This window comes from Cyprinus carpio, chromosome A21 (assembly GCF_018340385.1).
Source record: "Cyprinus carpio isolate SPL01 chromosome A21, ASM1834038v1, whole genome shotgun sequence".
NCBI lineage: Eukaryota > Metazoa > Chordata > Actinopteri > Cypriniformes > Cyprinidae > Cyprinus > Cyprinus carpio.
In genome coordinates, this window is record NC_056592.1 from 9,109,511 (window position 1) to 9,134,048 (window position 24,538).

The following is a 24,538-nucleotide window of genomic DNA, read 5'->3' on the forward strand; positions in this document are numbered from 1 at the left end:
CATAGGCTTCACATCATTGTAGTTTGTTATATATTTTTCTTTTTAGTAATTAAAAAAAGCAGCTTGAATGGCACAAGCATGCCTGATTTAATCATATTTCCTGCTCTTTAAATCTTAGAACAAACAGAAAAACAAACCTTACTGGAATTCAATTGTACACAGAGGTGCCACTTGGCATGAGAAAATCTTGTTTTGGAAATCCATCCTGCAGTGCTCACTCTCGATAGCTTTCCAATGGAAGAAAGCCAGGATTTCCTAATTCAGAGAGAATGGAGAGTTCTTAACAGATTGATCGGCAGCAGGGGACAGTCTATTCTTTAAATGACCGCTTGGAGGGGGGTGGGGGGGAAGGTACTTCATGGATGTGTGTTTCTGAGAGGAGTCTCAAAGAAACCTTTTGTTTTGTTCTAGGTACATGTCAGGAGGAGAGAAGCTCTCTCTCTAAAGAGATCACTGCAGGCTGGCATAGCTCCCTTCATCATTCAGACAAAGCATCTATCAGCTGTAGCTTTTCTTCATGGATCCCTTCTGCCTTGATATACACATGGGTGAGTCTGAAAGGGTGCGATATGTTTGATTGTTTTTAAGTGGGCTTTTTATTGCACTTAATAATCCTGCCTAACAGCATTCAGGGCTTTAAGGAATTTTCTCAGATTGGGACCACAAAAAAAAATACAAACTTCTTAATAAAAAAAGGAAAAATTTGGGTTATAGTGAGGCACTTACAGGACATCAGAAGTGAATGGGCCCAATCAATTGAAAGTGAAGTGAGGCACTCTATAAACAGTACATGTGGAATGTGAATGGGCCCAATCCTTTTATAAACATGTATTAATATGAGGGAATGGTTTGCTTTTTTTAAATGATAAACACATGTTTTTAGCAGAAGAATCCTAACCAAAAATTTCACACTTAAAAACAAAACAATTAGTTGGACCCATTCAGTTCCATTGTAAATGTCTCACTGTAACCCAAATGTTTTATTTTTATTAAGAAAACAAGGTAGTTGAAATGCTTTCATTTGACTGTAACTTGTGTTCATCCAGTGGTAGGTTTTTGCTTGGAGAAAATGCGAACGTGTAAAAATATTGGTTGCTGCTGCAGTTGTATTACATGACTGCTACATGCTGCACTTACATTTATCCATTGCAATCATAACATCTGCATTTAATTATATAATTAAGTACTTTGTTGCACTCTAAATGTGTCGATGTTTGTGATAATTGCAGCTGCATTAAAGCGCTTCTTGGAAACCTTTTAAACCATTTGATAAATTGTACAGTACTCGAGCATTCAAGCATAAAGCTATGTCACGAGGCGATGATGTATTTTCCAGCAAGTGATTGTTGGCATTTTAAAGTTGGTTTATGCCACTGGACGGTGACTGAGCTAGTTTTTACTTGGACTTTGTAAAGGTCATTCTTCTGGCATACTAAATCTTTCTGTGCAGGTTTCAGCCGTGAATGTAATATTTTGGACTTGTTTGAAAATTATTTGGCGAACCACTGCTGCTCTTTTGAACAATAAATATACTCTTATACGTTTATGTGCCCTGAAATGATCTGGTTTGTTCTGATATAGCAGTGTTTTGTGTGTAGCCACCTAAATAACCACAGGTTTAACATTTCAAGGGAAGACAGGCTGATCCTCACTGTTTTTTGTAACAGCTGGACCGCAGGCCAGGCTGTTTGGCTCTGCTGCCACTCTAAGGCCAAGGATTTCATCCATTAGTACAAAAAGAAAGAGAAAATAGAGAACAAGGAAAATGCTGAATTCAAACTTAACACATAAATATGAGTCTGACAGAGGTTTGGCAGACTGTGGCTCTCATACCACTGGGAAGAGCCAGAGTGTTTGTTAAGAGAGGCTGTTGAGTATTGATTTTGCAATAGGCCTGGCACAGCTCTTTGGAATGTAGGCCACTGCTGTTGCAAAAGCCAGAGAGGGTTTTCTGTGAGGCGTTAGTAGCTTCACGCTTCACCCTGACCTGCTGAATGTCAGATGGACATGATGGACCTTTTAGATTCTTTAGAGCAAGGGTTATATTGAAGGTTATATGCTTAATATATAGCTTTGTTTGACACATTTTGTATTGGGGGTCCCTGCTCCATGCCTTTATTGCCTAAGTGGTCCATGCCCTGAAAAACCTTGAAGACCCCTGCTTTAAAGGGAATGGTAAATCCATTGATTTTAATGGGGATAGTGCATTGCAAGAACATAGAGGTGAAAACACATGCTTTGAGAGCTTTCGGAAATCGAATTCTGTATTCCAGCTTAATTTCAAAGTCATCCGGCTCTTCTCACACCCTCAAAATACATCTTACACATTCTAGCTCCATTAGTGCTGTCACTAAACCTTTGAGACCTAACCTACCACCTTTTTCCGATTTAAATCATCAGTATATTTAATATTCAATAACCATTTAGTTGAGAAGCTTTTTTGCATCCTAAGCTGTGTTTTTGAGCATGCGGGATTTGTTCAGGGGGCTAAACTGTAAGATGAGATGTGGACTGAAGATCTGCTTCAGACTGCAGAAGTAGATAGATTTGGGTCGTCTTGCAACATCTCAGGTGCAAAAAACAACCACTAGCCTTTAGTTGAATAATTGACCAGACATGCATGTTGTGGGTGCAGTGATCCAATAGGAAAAACAATTATTTGTGGTCTATAGATACACATGTCAGTATATACCAAAGCCCAGATGGAGAGTGTTGGTGTGTGTTGGTTTGTTTTGCTATATTCTTGGACAAAATCCTCTGGACATAAATACAATACATGTGATATAATATTTAAAAAATTACTTTACAGTACCATTCAAAAGATTGGGGTAAAAAGAAAGAAAAAAGGAAGAAAATATATATTATTAAATATTAAATAATATTTTAAAAATATTTAGCAAGGGTGCATTAAATTGATCACATGACAGAAACTACTTTATATTGATCAAATAATTCTGAAAAATAAAATGTATCATGGTTTCCACAAAAAAAAAAAAACTACAGTATAAGCAGCAAAAACTGTTTTCAAAACTGATGATAAGAATATAATATAATAATAAATAATAATAATTAGCACCAAATCAGCATATTAGAATGATCATCTGAAAGCTGGAGTAATGGCTGCTGAAAATTCAGTTTTGCCATCACAGAAATAAATTACATTTTAAAACATTAATATATAGTACTGCACATTATAATATTATACATATTATTGGTTTTATACATATTACACATATTAAAATGGATACCCTCTTTTAGATATCAGGGTGAAGGTTTTTGTAAATATATTCACTCATATAATTATCTGCTCTTTTCATCATCCTCATTGGCTATCGCATGTCATGTGCTAAAGAATTAGCAGGCTATAATTTCACAAAGATTTGCTGATTGCAGTCTAGACCGGGCTTGATTTCAGCATGCTTTGTCAGCTCATTTTCCTGTTTAGCAGCTCTATAAATCTCTCCATCTGCCCCATAGCCACACAAATCCTGCTGTCTCATAAGTGACACAATCGTCTGCCAACAGAATCACACAAAACCCCAGATGAAGGCGTGTGGAAGCTTTGCCACACCCTAGGACCTTTTCAGAGCTCAGAAAGCAAGAAAGGTTGTCCCTCTGCCAGAGCTTGTAGAAAAGAAAAGCTTCAAAAGCTTATAATTTTTGTTGTAAATGCAGAGCAGATTTCGTCAAAGAGTCATTTAGGGGCTCACTAGCCAGATTCAACATTAACCAGTAGATTTGTCTGCAGCTTAGTAGAACAATGTTCTTAATGGTTCATTAATATGTCTCTATGAAACTCTGACAGTGTGGCTGACTATGCACTTCTATACACTCAGAGATTGCATGTCTTGTATTGCATGCTGCAAAAGAGGCATGAACAAATTATCACTACATTCCCTGCCCTTGTTCTTTCTGCCCCATGTGTCTTATTTCTGTGTACTAGTCTTCCTCTTTCTCCATCCTTCCTTTTCACTGTATGTCTCGGGACAAGACTGTATTGATCGTGGAAGTGTGTGACTGTAATAAACTTTGACAGCTCACCATGCAGGCTTGCACTGAGCTGGGAGGAGAGAATCATGCAGCCAATCCATGGGGCAGAAGATCACGCCAGCAAAGCCCAAACCATCCTTCATGCATGGGTGCCCAACCTCCACGCAATGTAACCATACTGCAGGATACATACTCTAATATCACCCGATTTTGGGTTACAAGTAGGTGACTAATGCATAGTACAGATATAACAACTATGATTAAGAGTTCCTCCGTTTAATGTCTTTGATATATATATATATATATATATATATATATATATATATATATATATATATATATATATATATATACAGTACAGGTCAAAAGTTTGGAAACATTACTATTTTTAATGTTTTTGAAAGAAGTTTTGTCTGCTCATCAAGCCTGCATTTATTTGATCAAAAAATACAGAAAAAAAAATGTAATATTGTGATATATTATTACAATTTAAAATAATTGTTTTTTAAATTTATTATACTTTAAATTATCATTTATTTCTGTGATGCAAAGCTGAATTTTTAGGATCATTATCACATGATCCTCTAGAAATCATTCTAATATGATGATTCATTATCAAAGTTTGAAACAGTTCTTCTGCTTAATATTTTTTCAGAACAATGTGATACTTTTTTAGGATACTTCGATGAATAAAAAGTAAAAAAAAAAAAAAAAAAACCCTATGTTTTTAAAAATATAAATATTTTGTAATAACAATATACACTACTGTTCAGTAATTTGGGGTCAGTAATTTTTTTTTCTTTCTTTTTTTAAAATAAAATCAATACTTTTATTCAGCAAGGATGTGTTAAATTGATAAAAAGTGATAGTACAGAGAAATATATTATTAGAATATATATTATTAGAATTTTTTTTTTTTTTTTTAATAAATGCAGTTCCTTTTAACCTTTTATTCATCAAATATATTAGACAGCAGAACTGTTTCCAACACTCATAATAAATCAGAATATTAGAATGATTTCTAAATGATCATGTGATAGACTGGATGTTACATGTGACACTGAAGGCTGGAGTAATGATGCTGAAAATTCAGCTTTGCGTCACAGGAATAAATTATTTTTTTTTAAAGTATATTCAAATAGAAAACCATTATTTTAAGTTATAATAATATTTCACAATATTACTGTTTTTCTGTATTTTTGATCAAATAAATGCAGGCTTGATGAGCAGATGAAACTTCTTTCAAAAACATAAAAAATAGTAATGTTTCCAAACTTTTGACCTGTACTGTATATATATACTTTGTTATGTTAGATATTCAAGGATAGAAGTTTTAGAATAAAATCTACAAAGACAAATTAGCATCGTTAACTACATTAGCATTGTTAGCTGCTGTAATTGCATTATATACTAATATTAGATATATTTGAAATGTATCAGTTCAAATTAGATAATGTGTGTCTGTGCTCATTCTTCCCATTTTTACACTTACATTACTGATGTCATCTAATACTGACTTAGAATAAACGTGAATTTTCTGTTCATCAGTTTTGCAATCACATGAATAAACTATATTTTAAAATATATTATAAAACTAATATTAAAAAGATTAGAAAACAAAATACCTTTAAAGCAAATATATGTTATTTTTTAAATGTAATAACATTACTGTTTTTACTGTATTCAAATAAATGCAGCTTTGGTATGCATAAGAGACTTCTTTCAAAAACATCTTACTGACTTACTTTTTGTAGTTTATTGATGTCTTTTAATTTTTGTTTCACATTTTACCAAATCTAAAAATGGTCAAATTAAGCATTTCCCTTTCTTTATTTTCAGTTAGCCTTCTGTTAACTGCTCTTTTGATTAGCTAGAAAAGTGCTGTATTTAATAGAGCTTAGGCTGCTTGCTTAAACAACCAAAAACTGCTCTTTTGATTAGCTAGAAAAGTGCTGTATTTAATCTTGCACGTCCCTAACAACTACCAGCAGCTGTACTAAACAACCAAACCTTGATCCCTTAGTTTAAATACACCTTTTCGTGGTAAATGCTATATTCCCACTTCAGATGCGGCTTTCATCCCCCCTCAAGCTCAGAGTAAAACTCCTCCTGTATGTGTACACTGCGGTTGTCTTTACTATCATCAGAACATGCTGTAAATTCAGAGAGGTGGTGTTTAGCACTCTGTAGCTCTTTTAAGGTTGTGTAAACTCTCTGGTTTGGCTTGGTACACCACATTCAGTGAGCACTTAGGATGTGCGCCTGGAGTGAACCATGATTGCACGTGTGTGCTTGCTGCTTTCAGCCAAGACTAATGAACTGACTTCTCTGAATATGTTCATCAGCCTCCCTATAAACCCCTTAAACCCTGTTTCCCATCCATTAGCTCCATTCAGCGGCTAAATCATAATGATTTCCAAATGTGCTTTGTTCAAACGCACTCAGAGAATCTACCAGAGTTGAATAGGTACTATGGTACACCACAAAAATGTCCTATTTAAAGACAAGACAATATTATTCAAGGAGAAGAAGTGAAAACTGTCTTTTAACCACAGTGGTCGAAAATGAACTTCAGTGAGACCAAACCAATTAACTGAAACTTTATATTTTTTTCTTTTTAATTTATAGCATACGCTGTTTAAACAAATTAATCACAGTTATTCTTTGAATAATTATAGAATGGGCGGCTATCATGGAAGGGAAACAGGAAGGGAAGGAGCAGTGCTTTTACCACATCAAAGTCATCTGACAGTAATTACTGTCTATGAAACAATAAATAATGAAACAGGATCTATCTACAATTTACTTTCATGTTCCTGCATGATGTAATTTGAAATGAAGACAGTAAAACGATTTTTTTTTTGCAGTGCAGACATCTTTGTGTTGATCACAGTGAACTAATGCAGCACTGCTGCCAAATTTGAGGGGAAATTAAATTAGAGGCCAGTGCTTAATGCCAAATATATTATGTGGTCTGGTTTGAAATACATGCAGACTGAAAAAGAGGCCACTACATTTGAATTCAGCAATATATTTATGCACGTCTCCTTCATAGTTATTTGCTGAATTATGTAGCTTGTTTTATTCAAATTACTTGAAATACATTCAATATAACTTAAATTCAATTGACAAACTTTATTGCATAATGCTGATGACCACAAAAAAATATGTCTCATCCCGGTTAGAGTACTGTATACTTTGTACAGTGCCATTGTACAAAGTGTTTGAAGGCCATAGATCATATTTTTGTTAAAGTCAACACGAATTGGTGTGTTTACCACATTTTACTTCTGTAATGTGATGAATGTCAGAGTGGATATTCAATGAAATCTAAAGGAGTGTATTATGAAAACTGAATGTTACATGCCAGAATGGGGCCGGACAGAATGTGAGTTTTCTGCATCGAAACATTGTGAATATATAGAAACAACAGGAAGTGACAAGTCACTGATGGACAAATTGACATTTGTGTTTATGTTTGTGTCCTGTTGTATTCTGTAGTCAGGGTCTTCTCTCTTGGGGGTTAAGACTCTGGGCGGCAGTGACCCTGTCATGTCTAATTCATACTCAGCTCTTGCCAAGTGCCATGACGGCAAGGACGGCTGGTCTCTGGGAAGGTTAGCTGGCTCACTATTGCTAAGAATGAATATGCTAAGGAGAGAAACCACTGTAAGAGAAGAACGTAACAGTACATTCAGTGTTCAACAGTCAGAGAAAGGCATTTCAGACACTCTCTATGGTCTCGTCCTGTCCAGGAAACGTAGTGGCTGTCCTCTAAATAGCATACTACCATATTACACATATTAATTTTGCATTATGTATATTAAACTAGCATGATATATTTTAAGAATCATTTCATTTCTCTGCAGAAAAAGCAGGTGGTTTGTTAATCTTAGCTGGTTTAAAAAAAAGTCTTAGGCCTGGGACACACTAGACGTTTTTCAAATCTTAACCAGATATTAAAACCATGGGAGACCACAGTTTCAACTGATTTTTATCCTTATAATCCTCTGAATGCGCACACTAGATGATTCGACCAGACTGCACGACCACACATTTGTTGATTGTAGGAACGGTTTCACAGTGACACAAGATCTCACAGAGTTTCACGAGATCAAACATGGACAACAATCAACGCTGTCTCTCCTGGTGCACGTTCTGTTGTACAGTGAAAAACAGAATAGGAAAAAAAAAGAATATGGGTGATGTTCTTTCTCAGCACTCTACTTTCATGGCATGTTTGTAGCTGCCAAGTTTTAGAAGCACACAACATCCGGTAGTTGACGCTTGCTCACACTCATTGGCTGTTGCAGGTGTCATGTCAGAGGCAGCCCAATCAAGAGTCGTAAATATTCAGAGGTGGAAAGAGTACTGAAAATTTTTACTCAAGTACAAGCACCATTACAATGCTGAAATAGTACTCAGTTACAAGTAAAAGTACAGGTGTTAAAAAAGGAATCACCTTCTCAATGGCACACAAAGCCATTTGACTTTCAACTGTGATCAGCTGTGGTCATTTTGATTAGCTCAGCATGAAAAGAGCTTTCCTGGAGCTTTTCGGGCCTTGGTAGTGAAGCAAACAATCAACTGTGGGTGGCAAGGCACTGTCAAAAGATCTCTGGGATGAAGTTGTGGACAAGCATAGGTCAGGAGATTGATAAAAAAAAAAAAAAATCAATCCCTAGAAACACAGTGAAGTCTATTATTACTACTTTGTGACCTCTTGTTTTTATTACGCTAAAGTCGTTAGAAGATTTTATCTGCTGTGAAGAAATGTAGTCTTGTGTGTATTTACAATAAGCTGATAAGCCCTTGTTAATGTGAAAAGCAGATATTGGCTTGCAGGCACAGAAATAAAGACCACAGAGTGTTAATTCACAAACTTGAATAAGCACATAGAAAGATATGGCCTAACAGAACTCATGTGGTAAATCTGTGGCTCACTTATCACTTCATCACTTAGTGAGATCCAGGCATAAAGTTCTGTATCACTTTGTGAACAGAATCTGAACACTGAGTCTTGAGACGGTGCTTGGTATCATGGGAAACCACAAGCTCTGATTAGATCAGTGGTGGCTTCTACCTTTAAAAAGTGGACAGATGTCACTTATTGTTGACAGTATATGCATTGAGATAAATTCAATTATTTCAGGAAAATAATCAACCAAGCTCAAAACTGTATTATAAAATATATACAAATGGTAATTTGCAAGAAACAAGATTATGAATGTCAAACTAAATGCCAGACACTGTCAGTCTGTTTGTTTTTGGCTGTTTGTGGCAAAGTCCTGCCCATTTATAAGTATGCCCAATCATCATATAAAGAAGCCAGATACAAAAATGCATTAATTGAAAGAGACTCCTTATAGACTTCCAGAGAAGCATACATACATATTTATTTGTTTAAATAATATATAAATAAAAAAATATCAAAAATATTTATATACTTTCTGTATAAATAAAATATTTATAGAAAAAAAAATGACAGGCCCCTTGACTAACAAAAATGACCCAAGGATGATGGGTGAGAGAAAATCAATCGTAACTCCCTCAGATCAATATTAATAATGGTGATGCTGTTGTCTGGCCCTGACCTAACAGAGACAAATGAGCAAAGACAAGGATAGGAAACAGAAAGAGGCTTGTTTTGATGGCTTGTCTCTTCGTTTAAAGCCCTGCTGACCAGAAACTGAGCAGTTCAGGGTATCATGAAATGTATATATGCAATAAATATAGATTTACCCAAATAAAGAAAAAGTCAGCTTCAAGTGACTTGTACACTTTCTTAAAAAACCTCTGCAAGTTTTTAGGAAAATCCATTCTTTTGGGAGTTTTTTAAAGACTATGACTGCTGAGATAATATGCAGTGTAATGCTTTTTTTCACCACTGGAGGTGAGCTTTGACCACTGGGACTTATACACAGAGAGATTGATCTGTTTTAAGGGAGTGATGTGCATGAATGTATAAGTATAAGAGAAAGTGGATAATTTAGGTGTTGTCTGCTCACCAGTTCACTGTCAGCTTTCACAATTTTTAATAACTTTTTTAACTTTATTAAAATAAATGATATATAATATATATATATATATATATATATATATATATATATATATATATATATATATATACAATTTCCTTCACTTTAAGCTTACATGCGACATGAAATCAGAATTGATCCTTCTTATTTTCTTTTTCATTTATAGTCTTATAGCATGATTAATCAATGCTTCTTGTCCCAATGTAAAAACAATAGTTTAATTTTTATTAAAAGCAATAATTTGCCGTTCCTCTAAATCTATTAACATTTTGAGAAGATGTTATCAATCCTTCTTTTTTACATCCCCTCCTATTGGCATCATTCAATATTGTTTAAAATGGTTAAGTAGTGATTTATATATGTATACACATATACAGTACATGTGTATTTATATTGTAACAGTAGTCAAATGTTGGTTTTCCACTGCATGGTACGGCACGGCTCATGGTTTTCCACTATGTACGTACAGTACCTGGTACATTTTTCAGCACCACCTCGGCTGAGGTTCCAAGCGGGCCGTGCCATTACCAAAATGTGATGTGTAAACCCTGCTGATCACTGATTGGCTGGAGAGAAACGTCACTACCTGCATCAATGAACTTGCAACACATGACACTAAATCCGCTAGATTAAAATCAGCACAGCCAGCGAGAATCGAACGTTTTTTTTAACAACAAAATAATGTCTGTAGTCTGTTGAGGAAATACAGACGTTCCTCTTATTGATAGCCTAGGAGTGGATCCAAAGAGAGATTGATGGGATGACACAGAATTTTTTCAGGAGGTCGCTCAGCACGGCAGTAGAGATTTCTATAATCCCGCCCACTCTAAAGCGGTACTAAACTGCAGTTGAAATGCAAACTGAGCTGGGCCATACCATGCAGTGGAGAAGCGCCAATACTGCACAGATTTACTAAGAGATAGGACAATTTACTGTCTCATATTTTTCATGCAAGAATTTAGCTTTTGCTAGATGTCTGCCATGCAACTTTACTATTATCCTAAAAAAAATTGCACACAAGAAACTTTTCAAAGAGAAAAGTTTGTGCTAGTATAGAATTATAGAGTGGAGAGACTTTGTGCTTCCAAATGAAGTTTCCGACTCAAAGCTGCACAGGAATGATTAGTCACTGCTAGGTAATTAATCCCAAGACTCCCATGTGTCTGGGTCCAGACGGATCCCAACCTCTCATTGTTTGTTCTGATATTATGCTTCAAGAAGTAGTGTGATCTCCTCCCTGTGCGAGGCATATGTTATTGGTTTTTGTGAATCATTGGACTTATATTTGTCACCTGCTTCATATGCGAGGAGGACGTGAGTTAGTTTCATGCCATTAATGAAGGAAACTATACCACTGTGCCTGTCTGCTAAAAGGCTTTACCATGTTTAATTGGGTATCAAAATGATCCCTCTCTGCAGGCCCCTGTCTCTGCCCTCATAGCCGGACATCCGAGAAGGCCTGATAGGGTTCCGCATTAGCTCTCTCAGGTGAGCTGCCCATTGGATCTGTTTACTGCCTGGGCAGCGACTACAGGGATGTGATCCCCAGCTTTAAAGTTTGGCCCCGTATGAGGCTATGATTACTGCAAAAGTGTGTGTGTTTGAGTGTGTATGTTTTGGAGGGAAGCATTGTTCAACCCCCAGCTGGGGGTTCAAACAGAGGTCCCACAGCTGTGCATCTCTGGGGAGGTAAGGAGGGGCTTATGGGAAACCAGAGAGGATGCGGACATATGGCCACACCAGCGTTCCAGAGTCTAAGCAATTCAACAAGCTCGGTTTTCTCTATTTTTCCAGTTGCAAATGTCAGATCATATCTTAATTCAGAGCTCGTGTGTATGACCCCAGAGATCTGCAGATGATTTTTCTGATGTTTTGATGTGATACTGTGTGGAATTAACATACGAGATGACATCATCACATCATCTCTAGTGCTCTGTTGCACTGAGGAAAGAGTAAAAAGAGGGAACATGAGCAGAGAGGAGGAAACCAAATCACACAGAAAACAAGCACAGTCTGGGATCATAATCTCAAGGTGGTTTTGAGTAGCAAAAGGTTTTAGACTTCAAAAAAGTGTGATTTAGGCTATGAAAGTTGAGAGTGACTTTGTGTTTTACACAATATGCAGTCTCTTTCTGACTGCTGAGCATTTGAAAAGGTCTCTCTGGACCATGTATGCAATATATTGCTCGAGTTTGAAGGACATGCCATACATTCATCACCCTCATGTTCATCATCAATCTTGTGTTGTCCGATTGCCAAATGACTGACTTTTTTGAGTAATTTGTTTTTAATGAATCAAAAACAAACAGCATGATGGGTTTGTGAGTCCTGAGCGAATGATTCTTTTGAGCGAGTTCTTTTTTATGAATCAAGAACATACAGTACAGCATGATCAGTGTAGTCCGATTCTGTTCTTTTTAGTGAATCAAAAACATACACCTTATACATTACATAGTTATGGGATATTTAATACAAGTTCAGGCCAATTATTGGGCCATATTTATACCACCAAATTTATAGATTTGTTACAATGTCTTTATTAAAATCTTATCAGTAGGCTATGGAATTGCATTTCTGTTTTTGTCAAACAATTCATGGAACTGCTGAAGAATCATTAAAGAAGAGGAATCGGAATCAAAACCATTTAAGATTCTCATCCTTAATCGTCAAGCTGTTTCTTACAATCTTATCATTACTGTTTTGCTTTGAGATCTTTAGATTAGATAATAATGTTGGACATGTGTATTTGACTTCTCAATCACCCTGCCTATTCTTGTGTTCTCTCGTTAGGATGTTCCAAGTAACCCGACACTGCATAAATATTTGTCCAACATAACCGTGTCCGTTCAGATCATAATAGCACTGAAACCAGACAACGGTCGCCCCAGCGATGTAATTCTACCCAAGCTTGCATGGCCATTATTGATGGCCAAGTAAGTGTTACTGTTACAAACCAATTACTCAGTCATTCAACTTTGATGAGAGACTCTACAAATAAGCTGAGATGCTTATCGCTTTCCAACTCTCACTTTCATCGACACCGGCCCTTCCTGTGGCTCACCTTTTTCTCTCTTTCCTGTTAAGTAGGAGAAAATGACAGCTGGCAGTCATGTATGGTATCAAGGGAAAATTTCAGGTAAAGTCAAGAGGTGGGCAATGTGTCCCCACAATGACACTAAGAAATCTTGTGACCCGGTAAAGTGATATAACGCCACAGATGTAGGGGAAAACTTTGAAAAAGGCTTTCTCCACCTCTTCATGTGGCTAAGCTGGTAAAAGATGGGAAGGTGTGTGTCAGCGATGCAGAGAAGGATGGGGAACTTCCTTTCCAGTGTTTGCACATGTGAGTAGGAGGTGTGCTTACATGAGGCAACAGCGGCAGACACCCTGAAGCTAGACAAAACCAAAGTCTCACACGTCATATGTCTGGAATTTGTGACAGGTTGAGCATGGTGCTTTGTTTAATGACTATAAATGACCTTCAACTTGTATTCGTCATTGTGATTGGCATTTCAGATACATCTGGATCTCGGTAATCACTCGTAGGTGGCAGCAACCGAGTTATTTGTCCAGAAATGTTCTTTTGTTTCTCATCAAGCTGACGGAGGCATTTGTGTTATTTAACATATGATAAAAAAGGAAATAGGCGTTTCCTTGACAGGAAGGATGTGCCTGGTGAACGTCCCCTGTGATGTGTGAGAAAGAGGAACCAGGTCCACAGCCAAACAACGCCGGCAGCAGTTTAGCTAATGAGGTCATAAGATTCATTCATGGAAGTGATGATCATAATAAAAGATGTGGCCACATGTGATAAAACGCTTGCTGAATTTTGTGCTCGATCTGACGCAGCCAGGCTGAAGAAACCTGTTTGAATGGGGAGTCTGCTGCCACAATCAATGTTTGGTCAAGGACTAATCTTATTCCGTGGCAGGGTTAACACATGAGAGAGATCAACTTTGGTTCTTCAGCACAGGGCTTTGCTAGTAACACTTGCAGACCTTGGGGAAGTTTCTTCTCTCTTTGAGGTTTCCTCTTCTGTTCTCTCCAGGCATTTTACCTCCAATCCGACTCTTTCTAGCGGGATTTGTGATAAAAGGCAAGTTTTCCTTGTAGTGCCGCATGTTCCCTAGAGAGCAAAGCTGGGAAGCTGTTGTGCATTAACTCAGTACTGAGGCAGAGCATCTGGGTGATGTTTATGGAGATTTATTGGTCTCCCCCAGGCCCTAATTGCCTCCTCCCCAGTGGGTAGTCCTGTTAAGGCCGATGATATCGTCAGCCCTCTTTGGGCCTGATAATAGCTGGAGCAGGTGGACCAACGTATTGTTTACGTCTGTAGGTTATGGAGACAAATGGTGCCCCCGGACTCCTTTTGGCCTGGAGGACACCACACATCAGAAGGAAACTTCCCCTCTTGGGTCATAAAGCAAGCTGTTGCACCTCAACTTGGCCTTCGTGTTCATTTTTGAGAGGCAGGAGCCACATCATGGCTCCCAAGTTGAGGAATATAATTGATTTTAATGTGAGCAAGATGTCATTATCTGTCTGATTTACAGCAATCAAAAGACAATTGTGAGCGCTGTCTGGTTGTGAAATACATGTACCAATGTTTCTTCGTTTTTTGGACTTTGTTACAGACTTTTTCGTTTTGAGCAATACACTTCGTAACTCATTTGGTTACTGCCATGAAAAGGCCCCAAAAAAGTTTTTTCACTTCACAGATTTCTGTGAAGTCCACAGAAGGTGAAGCCACAAAATGATTAGAAAAAATGCTTCAGGCAGGGAAAATTTCAGGGTAGAAAGAGTAAGAGAAAGAAAGAAAGAAAGAAAGAGAGTGTCCCAACCTGCTTGCTTTTCAAGGTTATTACAAATCATCTATCTAGGCTGGAAAAAAACTTACTTTTTTAGAAAACTGAATTTTATTCATGATATACACTTTTTAAAGATGATGTGTCTTACTTTTTTATATGAAAAGATCCGTTCTCCTATTCCAGAAGAATATTCGGAGAAAAATTTGGGTTGATTTCCCTAAAAATGTGAGCACTGTGTTTTTTTAAAAACATTGCTCTATTTATTTGAGCTTCTTGAGGGGCATAGCAACACTGGCTCCACCAATGGTATGACTTTGGGGCGGGGCTGTCTGCTTGGCTGACCAATGACAGACAGGAAGAATGTTTGGGAAACGTATTTGAAGACAGTTATGTCTTTATTTGGTGAGGCTAGTGACGCACAAATTAGATGCTTCGCTTTAATTCTGCATTTCAAGTTTATTTAATAATCTTTTAATAGTACTTTCCTTTAATGTATTCTGTGCTGTTCACAACATTAAATAAGATATTGCATTTGTGAAATTAAGTGATTTGGCTTTACAGTACATAAAAAGACTCTAGGCTTCGATTTTTCCCCTGTAATTTATTCAGTCATTCATAATTGATTGTGATTTATGTAGAGTAAAGCTGGCCTTGTCGATTGTTGTGAGTTAATTTAATATTGATCTTGTGAATTTTTACAAGTTCTGTTAAGTTGTGTGAATAATGTCAATCTATTTTCTTTTGTTTTCTTTCACATATTGCAAGCTAAAAGATTCCGGGGACAGTTACCAAGCCTGTGATCACAATAGCTGCTTACTTTATGACTATAACATTTTATGTAGCTAACTGATGGAATGTGTTTGTTTTTAGATACTCTTTCTTAAATTTATGAATATTTTGTGCCACTGGCAGATTTTTTCATCTGTTTATGCTTAAAATAAGTGGAAAAAGTCTGCCAGTGACAGCTACTTAGCCTTAATATCTTAAGCTGTTTTGCTTGATTTCCAGTATACATATCTAAATACACATAAAAAAATTATAATAATAATAAAAAAGGCATATTAAGAATGTTTTTTAAGTACAAAAATGACTGCCTTTTTAAAATTTATTTTAAACACTTTATAGATACATAAGAATATTTTAAATAAATGATATCTATATAATGAAACCAATTTTGCACTCCAGCATTATGTCCATATAAAATAAATCATTTATTTATTCATGATAGAAAAATATCATCTGTCTGTGAACATCGTGTTTACCTTGGTAGACTTTCATATTTCGAATATGGCTACAGTCATAACCAAAAATGAGAGAAAGAAAAAAATTTAGAAGAAATGGAGACATTTCTATGTGTGGGAGGCAGGCGGCTGGTGACAGGCTCATGATTTTTGCAGAGGAACATGACTTCAGAAGGCCTGTCTGATCAGTCTGAGACAGGCCTGTCAGAGAGAGTGTAAGTGCACTAATGACTGCGAGCAGCCTCGCCACTCAGGGCATGAATATTGGATATATATGTAAGTGCATATTTTCTCTTCTCCCATCTGACGCTTGGTCCCAGATCCACATGCACTGAGAGGACCGTCACAGAAAATCAGTGACCAAAGTCAGCGAGGCACAGGCCTGACGAATATCTCATGGACCTTAAATCAAATTCTAAATTTACCAGACACTCTGGATCTCATGTTTTAGTGAAGGGGATAGATTTCGATCCATTCACTGAAATGCCTTATGATGAATTTGACAGGAAGAGGCTACAGATATAAATGATTAAAGAGGTTGTGTGCTTGATTTTGATGTCAGATTGATTGACTGATTTTTTATTTATTTTTTTGACATCAGTATGACATCAAAATGGAACCAAATTAGTTTTAGTTTTTGTATTGCGCATGATTTAACTTGCACCAAAAAACAAAAACATAAATAATAATAATAGTAATAAAGATAGAAAGAAATGTTAGTTTTATGAAATGTTTCATCAAAAAGTAATGACTTACTCCACCGCTGAAAATGTTGACTTGCTCCATTTCATTCTTTTTTGACTGACATTGCCAAGCCATGTTTTTTTTTTTTTAAACCCTCCCCTCTATGCATATATTTGTCCAAAATATAATAACTTAATGATCCACTCAGTTTCCTTTTTTTTCTCATTCTGTTTCACTTTGAATAAATCACTTTAAATTCATAACAGTGAGTCAAAAAGCATAAGGCCATGTGGAGGAGTCTGTAGGTGGACAAGACATGTGGGTGGCAGATGTTTAGGGGCCAGTCTGAGGGTTATATCTGGGTGAACATGCTATGAGTCACACAGACACACAGTCATTTCACACCAGTAACAGGTACGAGCAAAACAATTAGAGGCAGTCAGATTAAGTAACATTGTATTTTTGCAGGACTTTTCTATGCTTCCAGAACCAGCAGACAAAGAGAGTGTGGAAAGAGTTTGCAACACACCACGTGTCTGTGCAACACTGATGCACATCTATTTTTTGTTCCAGCTCCCTGTTTTGCCCCTTGTAACTTGTTTTGAATCCGTTAGACGGACCAAATCGAATATTGAAATGCGTTCCAAGCCCCATCTGCCCAACTTGTGCTTCTGCATGTGATCTGGGCCAGATAAGAGCGACTGTTCCTGTTTGCCTTTTGAATACACAAACCTGAAGACCAATTTACTAAATGCTAACTTTCCACTGTAGGGCTTTCTGGCGACTGAGTTTTTTAAGACCAATACTCCAAAAACCAAAAACACAATACAGACTTTCTTTCTTTCTTACTTACTTTCTACTGCATTTTTCTAATTTTATGTTATTATATAATCAACATAACAATTTTAATGAAAGGTTTGGAAGTCTAAAATCAGTTAAAACATCACTAAAAACTAAAACGCTATAAGTGAATTTAAGCATCAATTAATAACCATAATGAATCACTAAAAACTAAAATCATTCATTTTTAAAGTCAATATATGCTAACACCATTATATTGTACAGTATGAAAAATTGATTTTTTAATGGTGTTATTAAATTATTGCTTTATTTTTTTTTTTTAAGATTAACTTCAAGTGAATGTTAGATGATGGTAAGAGTAGTTTTTTGTTTAAAATCCTAAAACTTTATTTTTATTTCCTCATTCAAATGGGGTGGGGTTACTGGATTTTAAATGCGTTCTCAGATTTTGTTCCCCACTACGTTTATATATTTCTGTAGGCTTCTGTGGACTTTCTGCTTTATATGATTTCTAAATCCACACTGTATTGAACAGCAGGTAGCAGTTATTCAGTTACAGAAAAGATCCTTAGTCATGAATGCATTGAGTTGTCTGGGAGCTGAGTGGGGACCAGCTTTCTACAATAATCAGACTGTCATGTTGTCAGCAGTCTGTGACATTCGTATTTACTGTGATAGCGATGAGCTCTCCTTTTAGTTCATTCTCTTTAGCACCTGTCACTTTCCATGCACTCCATCACATCTGCTGTGATAAATTCACTCCTTTTTTGTGTCCCAAAGGCAGTTGCTCTAATTTGTTTTCCCTCTCGTTCCCCTAGATGGGTTTCAGTGTGTTCAGAGGCATATATATGTTGCTATAATTACTACTCATCAGGAAGTGGCACCACTTCTTGTAAAGTTCAATGGAAAAACCGACATTCGTATACTGTACCACAACAGATCTGACAACCACAGTGAGAGGTCTGAACTTACACAGTGGTATTTCGAACATTAGCAAAATAGTATAAAAGATTGTCTTAGAGGATTAGTTTGGATTTACAGTGGTACGCAAAAACATTTGAAAAATGTAACCACATTTATTAAAGTTTATATACATACCTTCAAAAAAGATTCAAATGAAAGCATAGCACAAGTACACATTTCAAGCATTTTGCAGTTATTCATACTAAAGCATTCAAGCATTTCAAAGTGTGGCTTAAAGGAATAGTTCAACCAAAAAGGTAAAAAGTTTATTTTCTCATCAGAACAGATAACTTCTTGTTAAGTGAAAAGCTGCATGTTTTTTAAAAACACCTCCATCATTAATGTGTTACAACTTTAAACTATTGCTTTTGGCCAAAGTACATATCTAACCCCTGTTGTTCTCTCACATCAAAATCCACCAACATATTTGTTTTGAAAGCAATATTATGGATAGAGTATTGATAAACTGGTGTCATGTGGATTACGTATGGATTATTGTAAAGTTTTTATAAGCTGTTCTGATGGCACCCATTCACTGCAGAAGATCCAGTGGTGAGCAAGTGATGTAATGCTAAATTTCTCCAAATCTGTTCTAATGAAGAAACTAATTTTGGCTGGCCCGAGAGTGAGAAAACTTTCAACATATTTACATTTTTTAGTGATTTATTAAGTGTCCAATAACATTTTTGGGCCACTGTATTTTAGGTATTTAATTTTTAAGCATAAATCATGCATTTTTTTTTTTCATGTACACAGGATACTGGTAAATTATTTACATATCTTGGACATACGTACGGTCAGGAAATGTTTGATAGCACATCATTCATTATCATAAATATTCCAGCATGATGCATAGATGTGCAGAGGTAGAAAGTTCTCAAAAACTAGTCATAGATACAGCCGTAGGTTCTGTGGCGGGCAGAAAGGGTGAGTAGACAAGGAAATAGATCAGATAGAAAGCGAGTGAGGCTGCCGAGAATTGTCACTGGCACAACCGAATGTGACTGTGCATAGAAAGGAGAATTTTTCATGTCTCTACCTCTTTGATTCACATAGAGAGGAGGAGACAGCAGGCTCAGACTCTCGCTGTCTCTGTCCAACAGAATCTTGTGTCTGGCTCAGAGGGTGGTTAATAAAAAAGAAGAGTGTATTGATTGAGGAAAGAGTGTGAATAGACTGTGTATGGGGGAAAAAGATTCGTTTTACCACAGGTTGCCCCTGGTTTGAGCAAACCACCTGCTTGCTTTTAAACTTTCTTGATGTTGCTTGTTGCATTTTTGTGCCTGTGCCAAAGCCCCTTCTGTTCACCTTTGCCTCTGCTAAGCTTTCAAGTAAGTTGTAAAAAAAAAAAAAATCACCTACCTGCCTGTGTGATACCTAGCCCTTGAAGTGCCTCACCGCAGAGCACAGGAAGTTGGCCAGCCAACTGTTGTTTCTGTTACTGTCTAGTTCATGTAAAAATAAGGGCATGGAAAAAGAGCCAATATATTAAGATTATGAATGGGTAAAGGCAGTATTTTAATAGTATTTTTTTTTTTCATTTCAGTTTTGAGAAAGTTGACATCAGTTTGGGGACATTACCACTTTTATTTATCACAAACACATTTCATAAAAAAATTATTAAAACTGACAGAAATATTTTGTAACATTATAAATGTCTTTAAAATGTTTATATATATATATATATATATATATATATATATATATATATATATATATATATATATATATACATTTTATAAGACATATATATATATATATATATATATATATATATATATATATATATATATATATATATATATATGCATATATATATATTCCCACAAAATATTAAGCAGCACTACTTTTTCAGCTGTGAAAATAATAAGAAATGTTCCTTGAGCATCAAATTAGAATGATTTTTGAAAGATCGTATTAAACTGTAGACTGAAATAATGGCTGCTGAAAATTGAGCTTTGCTATCACATTAATTACATTTTAAAAAGAAAACAATTTGTGTTTTAGTTAAATTGTAATAATATTTCACAATATTGCTGCATTACTGTTTTGATCAAATAAAACAATAAAAAAATCTCACAACACAAAACCTTCAAAAAAATTAAAAAAAACATACATACACAAAAACCAACAACAATACTATGATAGATAGATCATAATATTGTAGCACTCAAAATCTTTGATGACATTAACATGTTCAAGTTATTTCTAAAAACTTGGTCTTGAATACAGTGATTCTAATCAAAAACACTTGAACTTAGAGTGAGCAAAAGTGGATCTGATATCTTTTTTCTGCTACTCATATTGCAGTCATGTGAGAAAACCTATGTAAAGTGATGATCATGCAGATTACAGATAATTTGAGTAAGTTTTTGAGAACCATCACTGCATAAATTTTTGAATTAGCAGTGTTATGAGTCAGCCTGTCTCTGTTTCTTCTCACTGTAGGGTTGAAGTGAAACCACCATTATCAGCGGTTTGACCACTCTTTTGCAATAAAAGCATTAATTTTCTCCTCTTTCATTTCACTGTCGACCTATAAAAACTCTCGGCACATCCAGTCCACTCAGCTGACTCCACACTTGTTGAAAGCACATATCGTTTCGGAAGAGTACAGCATAATGAAGACAGGAAGAAAAGTTAGTGACTCTCGAGGAAAAGAAAAATAAATATTGCTGCTTCATGCTAGATTTTATCTGCTGAGATCCTTGATACGGTTGTCATGAACTTGTGCGAGAAAAAGGGCTGATTTTGTAATATGGAGAGGAACATTTGGGGCCGTGGTTCTGCTGAGGGCATGTCATCTTTGCTTCCAAGAAAGGAAAAGATAAAAGGCATCAGTCAACAAACTCCCATTTAACACTAAATACTCTTGAGACTCACTCATCTCTGGCCGGCCCAATTCGGTGACATTGAATGTTTGTATAAAAATTGCTGAGGACAATAAAACTAGAACAGCTGGAAAGTTTGGATTCCAAACAATAAGAAAATAAATAAAGTGGGATGCTGGCCTAAGACAACAGTCGCTGATGAAACTGTCAAGCTGCAAGATCAACATTTGTCAGTTGCGCTTCCTCTAGAAATACACGACCCTGAGATTTTATCAGGGGATCATTCCCGATCCAGTATTTGTTTCATATACAACTGTTTATTTTCTTGAGCTTTTGATTAGTGGAGCCCTCTTCACTGTAACCTGGTTGTTTCTGGACCATATCCCAGCACAATAGGGAAATTCACCCCATGATTTACATCACGCTGTGACCGAACAATATAGAGTGTCAGCATTTGTTTAAAGCTCCTTTGGGTATACTGTTGCTTTACATAGCAAAAGTCAATATGCCAAGTCAAAACATCAGCCTTGCTGTGATATTTATTTCACCATCTTGTTGTTTCATGCTAAGTCACTCATACTGTTCCCACAGCCACTGCAGTGGTACAATGTCACTAGCTGAGGTTAGCAGGCCTGGAAACAAATGTGTACAGAATCTGGGACACATTTCATTGAAGATGAGAACTCTTTGTGTTCTCTGAATTGTGCTAATAAAGACACACAGGGGTTAAAAAACCTGTTACCACTTCACACTGCATGCATTGCACTTGGTTTCACACTCACAGTGCACAAGTGTAAGGGAAGCTTTTTTGAAAGTGTAGCTCGCCAAACTACAGTAAATGCTACTTTTACAGTAGGTAGTTTGTTTTAAGCTAGTTTAAAATAGTTCTATAAGACAAGAGACTTGAATGTGGAATATAGAGTCGTGGTCAGGCATGTCTGTCATTCTGCTTTAAGGTTTTTGCAGTGCTCCATGTGGCGTAGTCCACCAATGACCCCATTCAGGGCTTTTTCATAAGGTGTGTTGTGTATTTTCTAAACTGCAGGAATATCCAGAGGAAAGGTGAAAGAGGAATTGCCCCTGCTTTTATGAATGAGGCAGTGAAAAGCTATTTATACTTGCTGTAAAAGGCTGTACGGTGTTGTTTTTGTCGCAGTGTTGTCGTGGTAGATGCTTAGGGGAATGAGGTGAGTGCAGGGGTCAAAGGTTAAACAGAAGTGAGGCAGGAAGACTTAGCAATGCTATTTTTTCCAGGAACTTATCCACCTTTATGTGGTTGGAAACCTCCTTAGTGATTATAGTGTGCTTAAGAGCTAAATATAGACCAGCTGTAAGTTCTCTATACAAAATAAGTGAATTGTCACCATGTGGTTTTTCCATCTCCTCTAACACAGCGGCATTTCTAAACCCTCATTTTCTCTCCCTGTGTGTCAGAAGAAAAAAAGGAAAGTTCTATTTTTCAATAAATATTGTTTGTTCTCCTGAACTGCTACTCCTTTTTCTTTTTGCTTTGGCATTTGGGGATGTAAACAAAATGTGTAATTTATATTTTAAAAACAGTATGTGCAAAAAAAACAGCACTTTTGAATATTTCCCTAGAGGGCTTGTGTGCAAATCAAAACAATGAAAACACAATCACAACACTGTTGTGTTGTTGGAGAGGTTATAATGGAGAGCTCTGGCCGCTGTCCAGTGATTGTCAGATGTGATCAGAGGGAGGTCTTCACTCTTGATATGATCAGCCTGGAGGAGTCAGAGGAGACGGTGAAAAAACTTCTCACGTCGCTCTCTCTGTTTGTCAGCTTGAACTCTCAGGCTATTCAAACCTGGCATGGTACCATGAGCAAGCAAATGATCATATGAGCACAGTAATGCTCAGAGACAAGGAGCTCTTAGTGCAGATCATGACAGACTAGACACGTTCACATCCACTCGGCTGCTAAGTACAGTTGACTCCTCTTCTGAATGCTTAATACTGTTCACACAGAATTCAGTTTTTTAAGGGAGTGGCAAAGCTATATAAAAAAATATATAAAACATATATATAGTGTGAACAGAACCAGACTGTGTCGCTAATCAGTGAGGTGGACTTGAGTAGCAAATCAGTGAACTTTGGTTACTATGAATTGAATTAATATTATTAATAATATGAATTTATAATACATCAAATAAAATATATAATTATATATCACTTTTGTGTTTGATAACAGGTAACCAGTGTACATAGAGTAGTATGTTATCTCACTGGTTTGATTTTTATTTGTTTATTGATTGTATGTCCATGTGCAATCGATGTAACATGTATATTTTCAGGCATTAATTGATTTCAGATGCATTCCATATCTGCTATGCTTTTTTAAACATTATAGATTGTCAGTGTTATGTAAAATGTGTTCAGGCATCAAATGTTTAGACAATAATTCCTTCAAAGTGTTACTGTTAATATTACAGTCATATATCATTATGCCTCGTTAACTAATAAAAGATGAAGAGAATTGCAGAGTGATTTTTTTTATATCCTCTTTATCATCTTGGAAGGGATTTTTATGTGATATGTCTACATTCATTTCCGTGTGTAGTCCTGTAGATCAGCCTGGATAATGATTTCAGGATCTCCTGCTCTTCAAAGCAGATATAATGTTTAATCCAAAACAAAAACTTTGACACCATAAGCTACCGTTTCAGGGCCTACGTCTTGGCTCGAAAACTTGAACAATGGCCGCTTTGTGTTTCATGTTTGGGGATCAGCTCCCCACAAGTAGATATAATTAGATGTTATTTTATTAAGGTAGCTCCCCACAAGAACCCAATAAAAGTGGTTTCCGCCTGGAAATCCATACAGCAGACAGGGCTAAAATTACAACCACAGATAAGGTTAAACAAACAGCTCCCATCCGTCCCACAGCAGCCGCGGGGCCATGGATCGACCCTGCTACGGTTTTCATCCAGACGTGTACTTCCATGCCTACCACTCTGGGTAATCCTACCCAGCCCCTCATTTAATCATATTTTCAGCATTTTTCAAACATTTGCATATGTGTGAATAAACAAATAGTGATTGGGCGTGCAGTTATTAGCCCACCCCCATCCCAATATGCCAGCGCAGCTTTTTTCCTTCCATTTCAGAGATTTTAAAGGGCATGAGCAGGATTATATAGAAGCACACACACATATGCGGTTGC

The 24,538-nt window shown here is 36.4% G+C and overlaps 1 protein-coding gene across 1 annotated transcript in view; it reads left to right on the forward strand.

Moving 5' to 3' along the window:
• The first annotated feature begins 411 nt into the window (after positions 1-411).
• The window catches only part of LOC109059302 (retinoic acid receptor RXR-alpha-A-like), a 141,176-nt gene continuing 117,049 nt past the window's right edge, over positions 412-24,538 (forward strand). Inside the window, exon 1 of the mRNA XM_042778858.1 lies at positions 412-548. Within this exon, the coding sequence (XP_042634792.1) occupies positions 518-548 (31 nt within the window). The 5' untranslated portion in view covers positions 412-517. The remainder of the gene's footprint in view (positions 549-24,538) is intronic.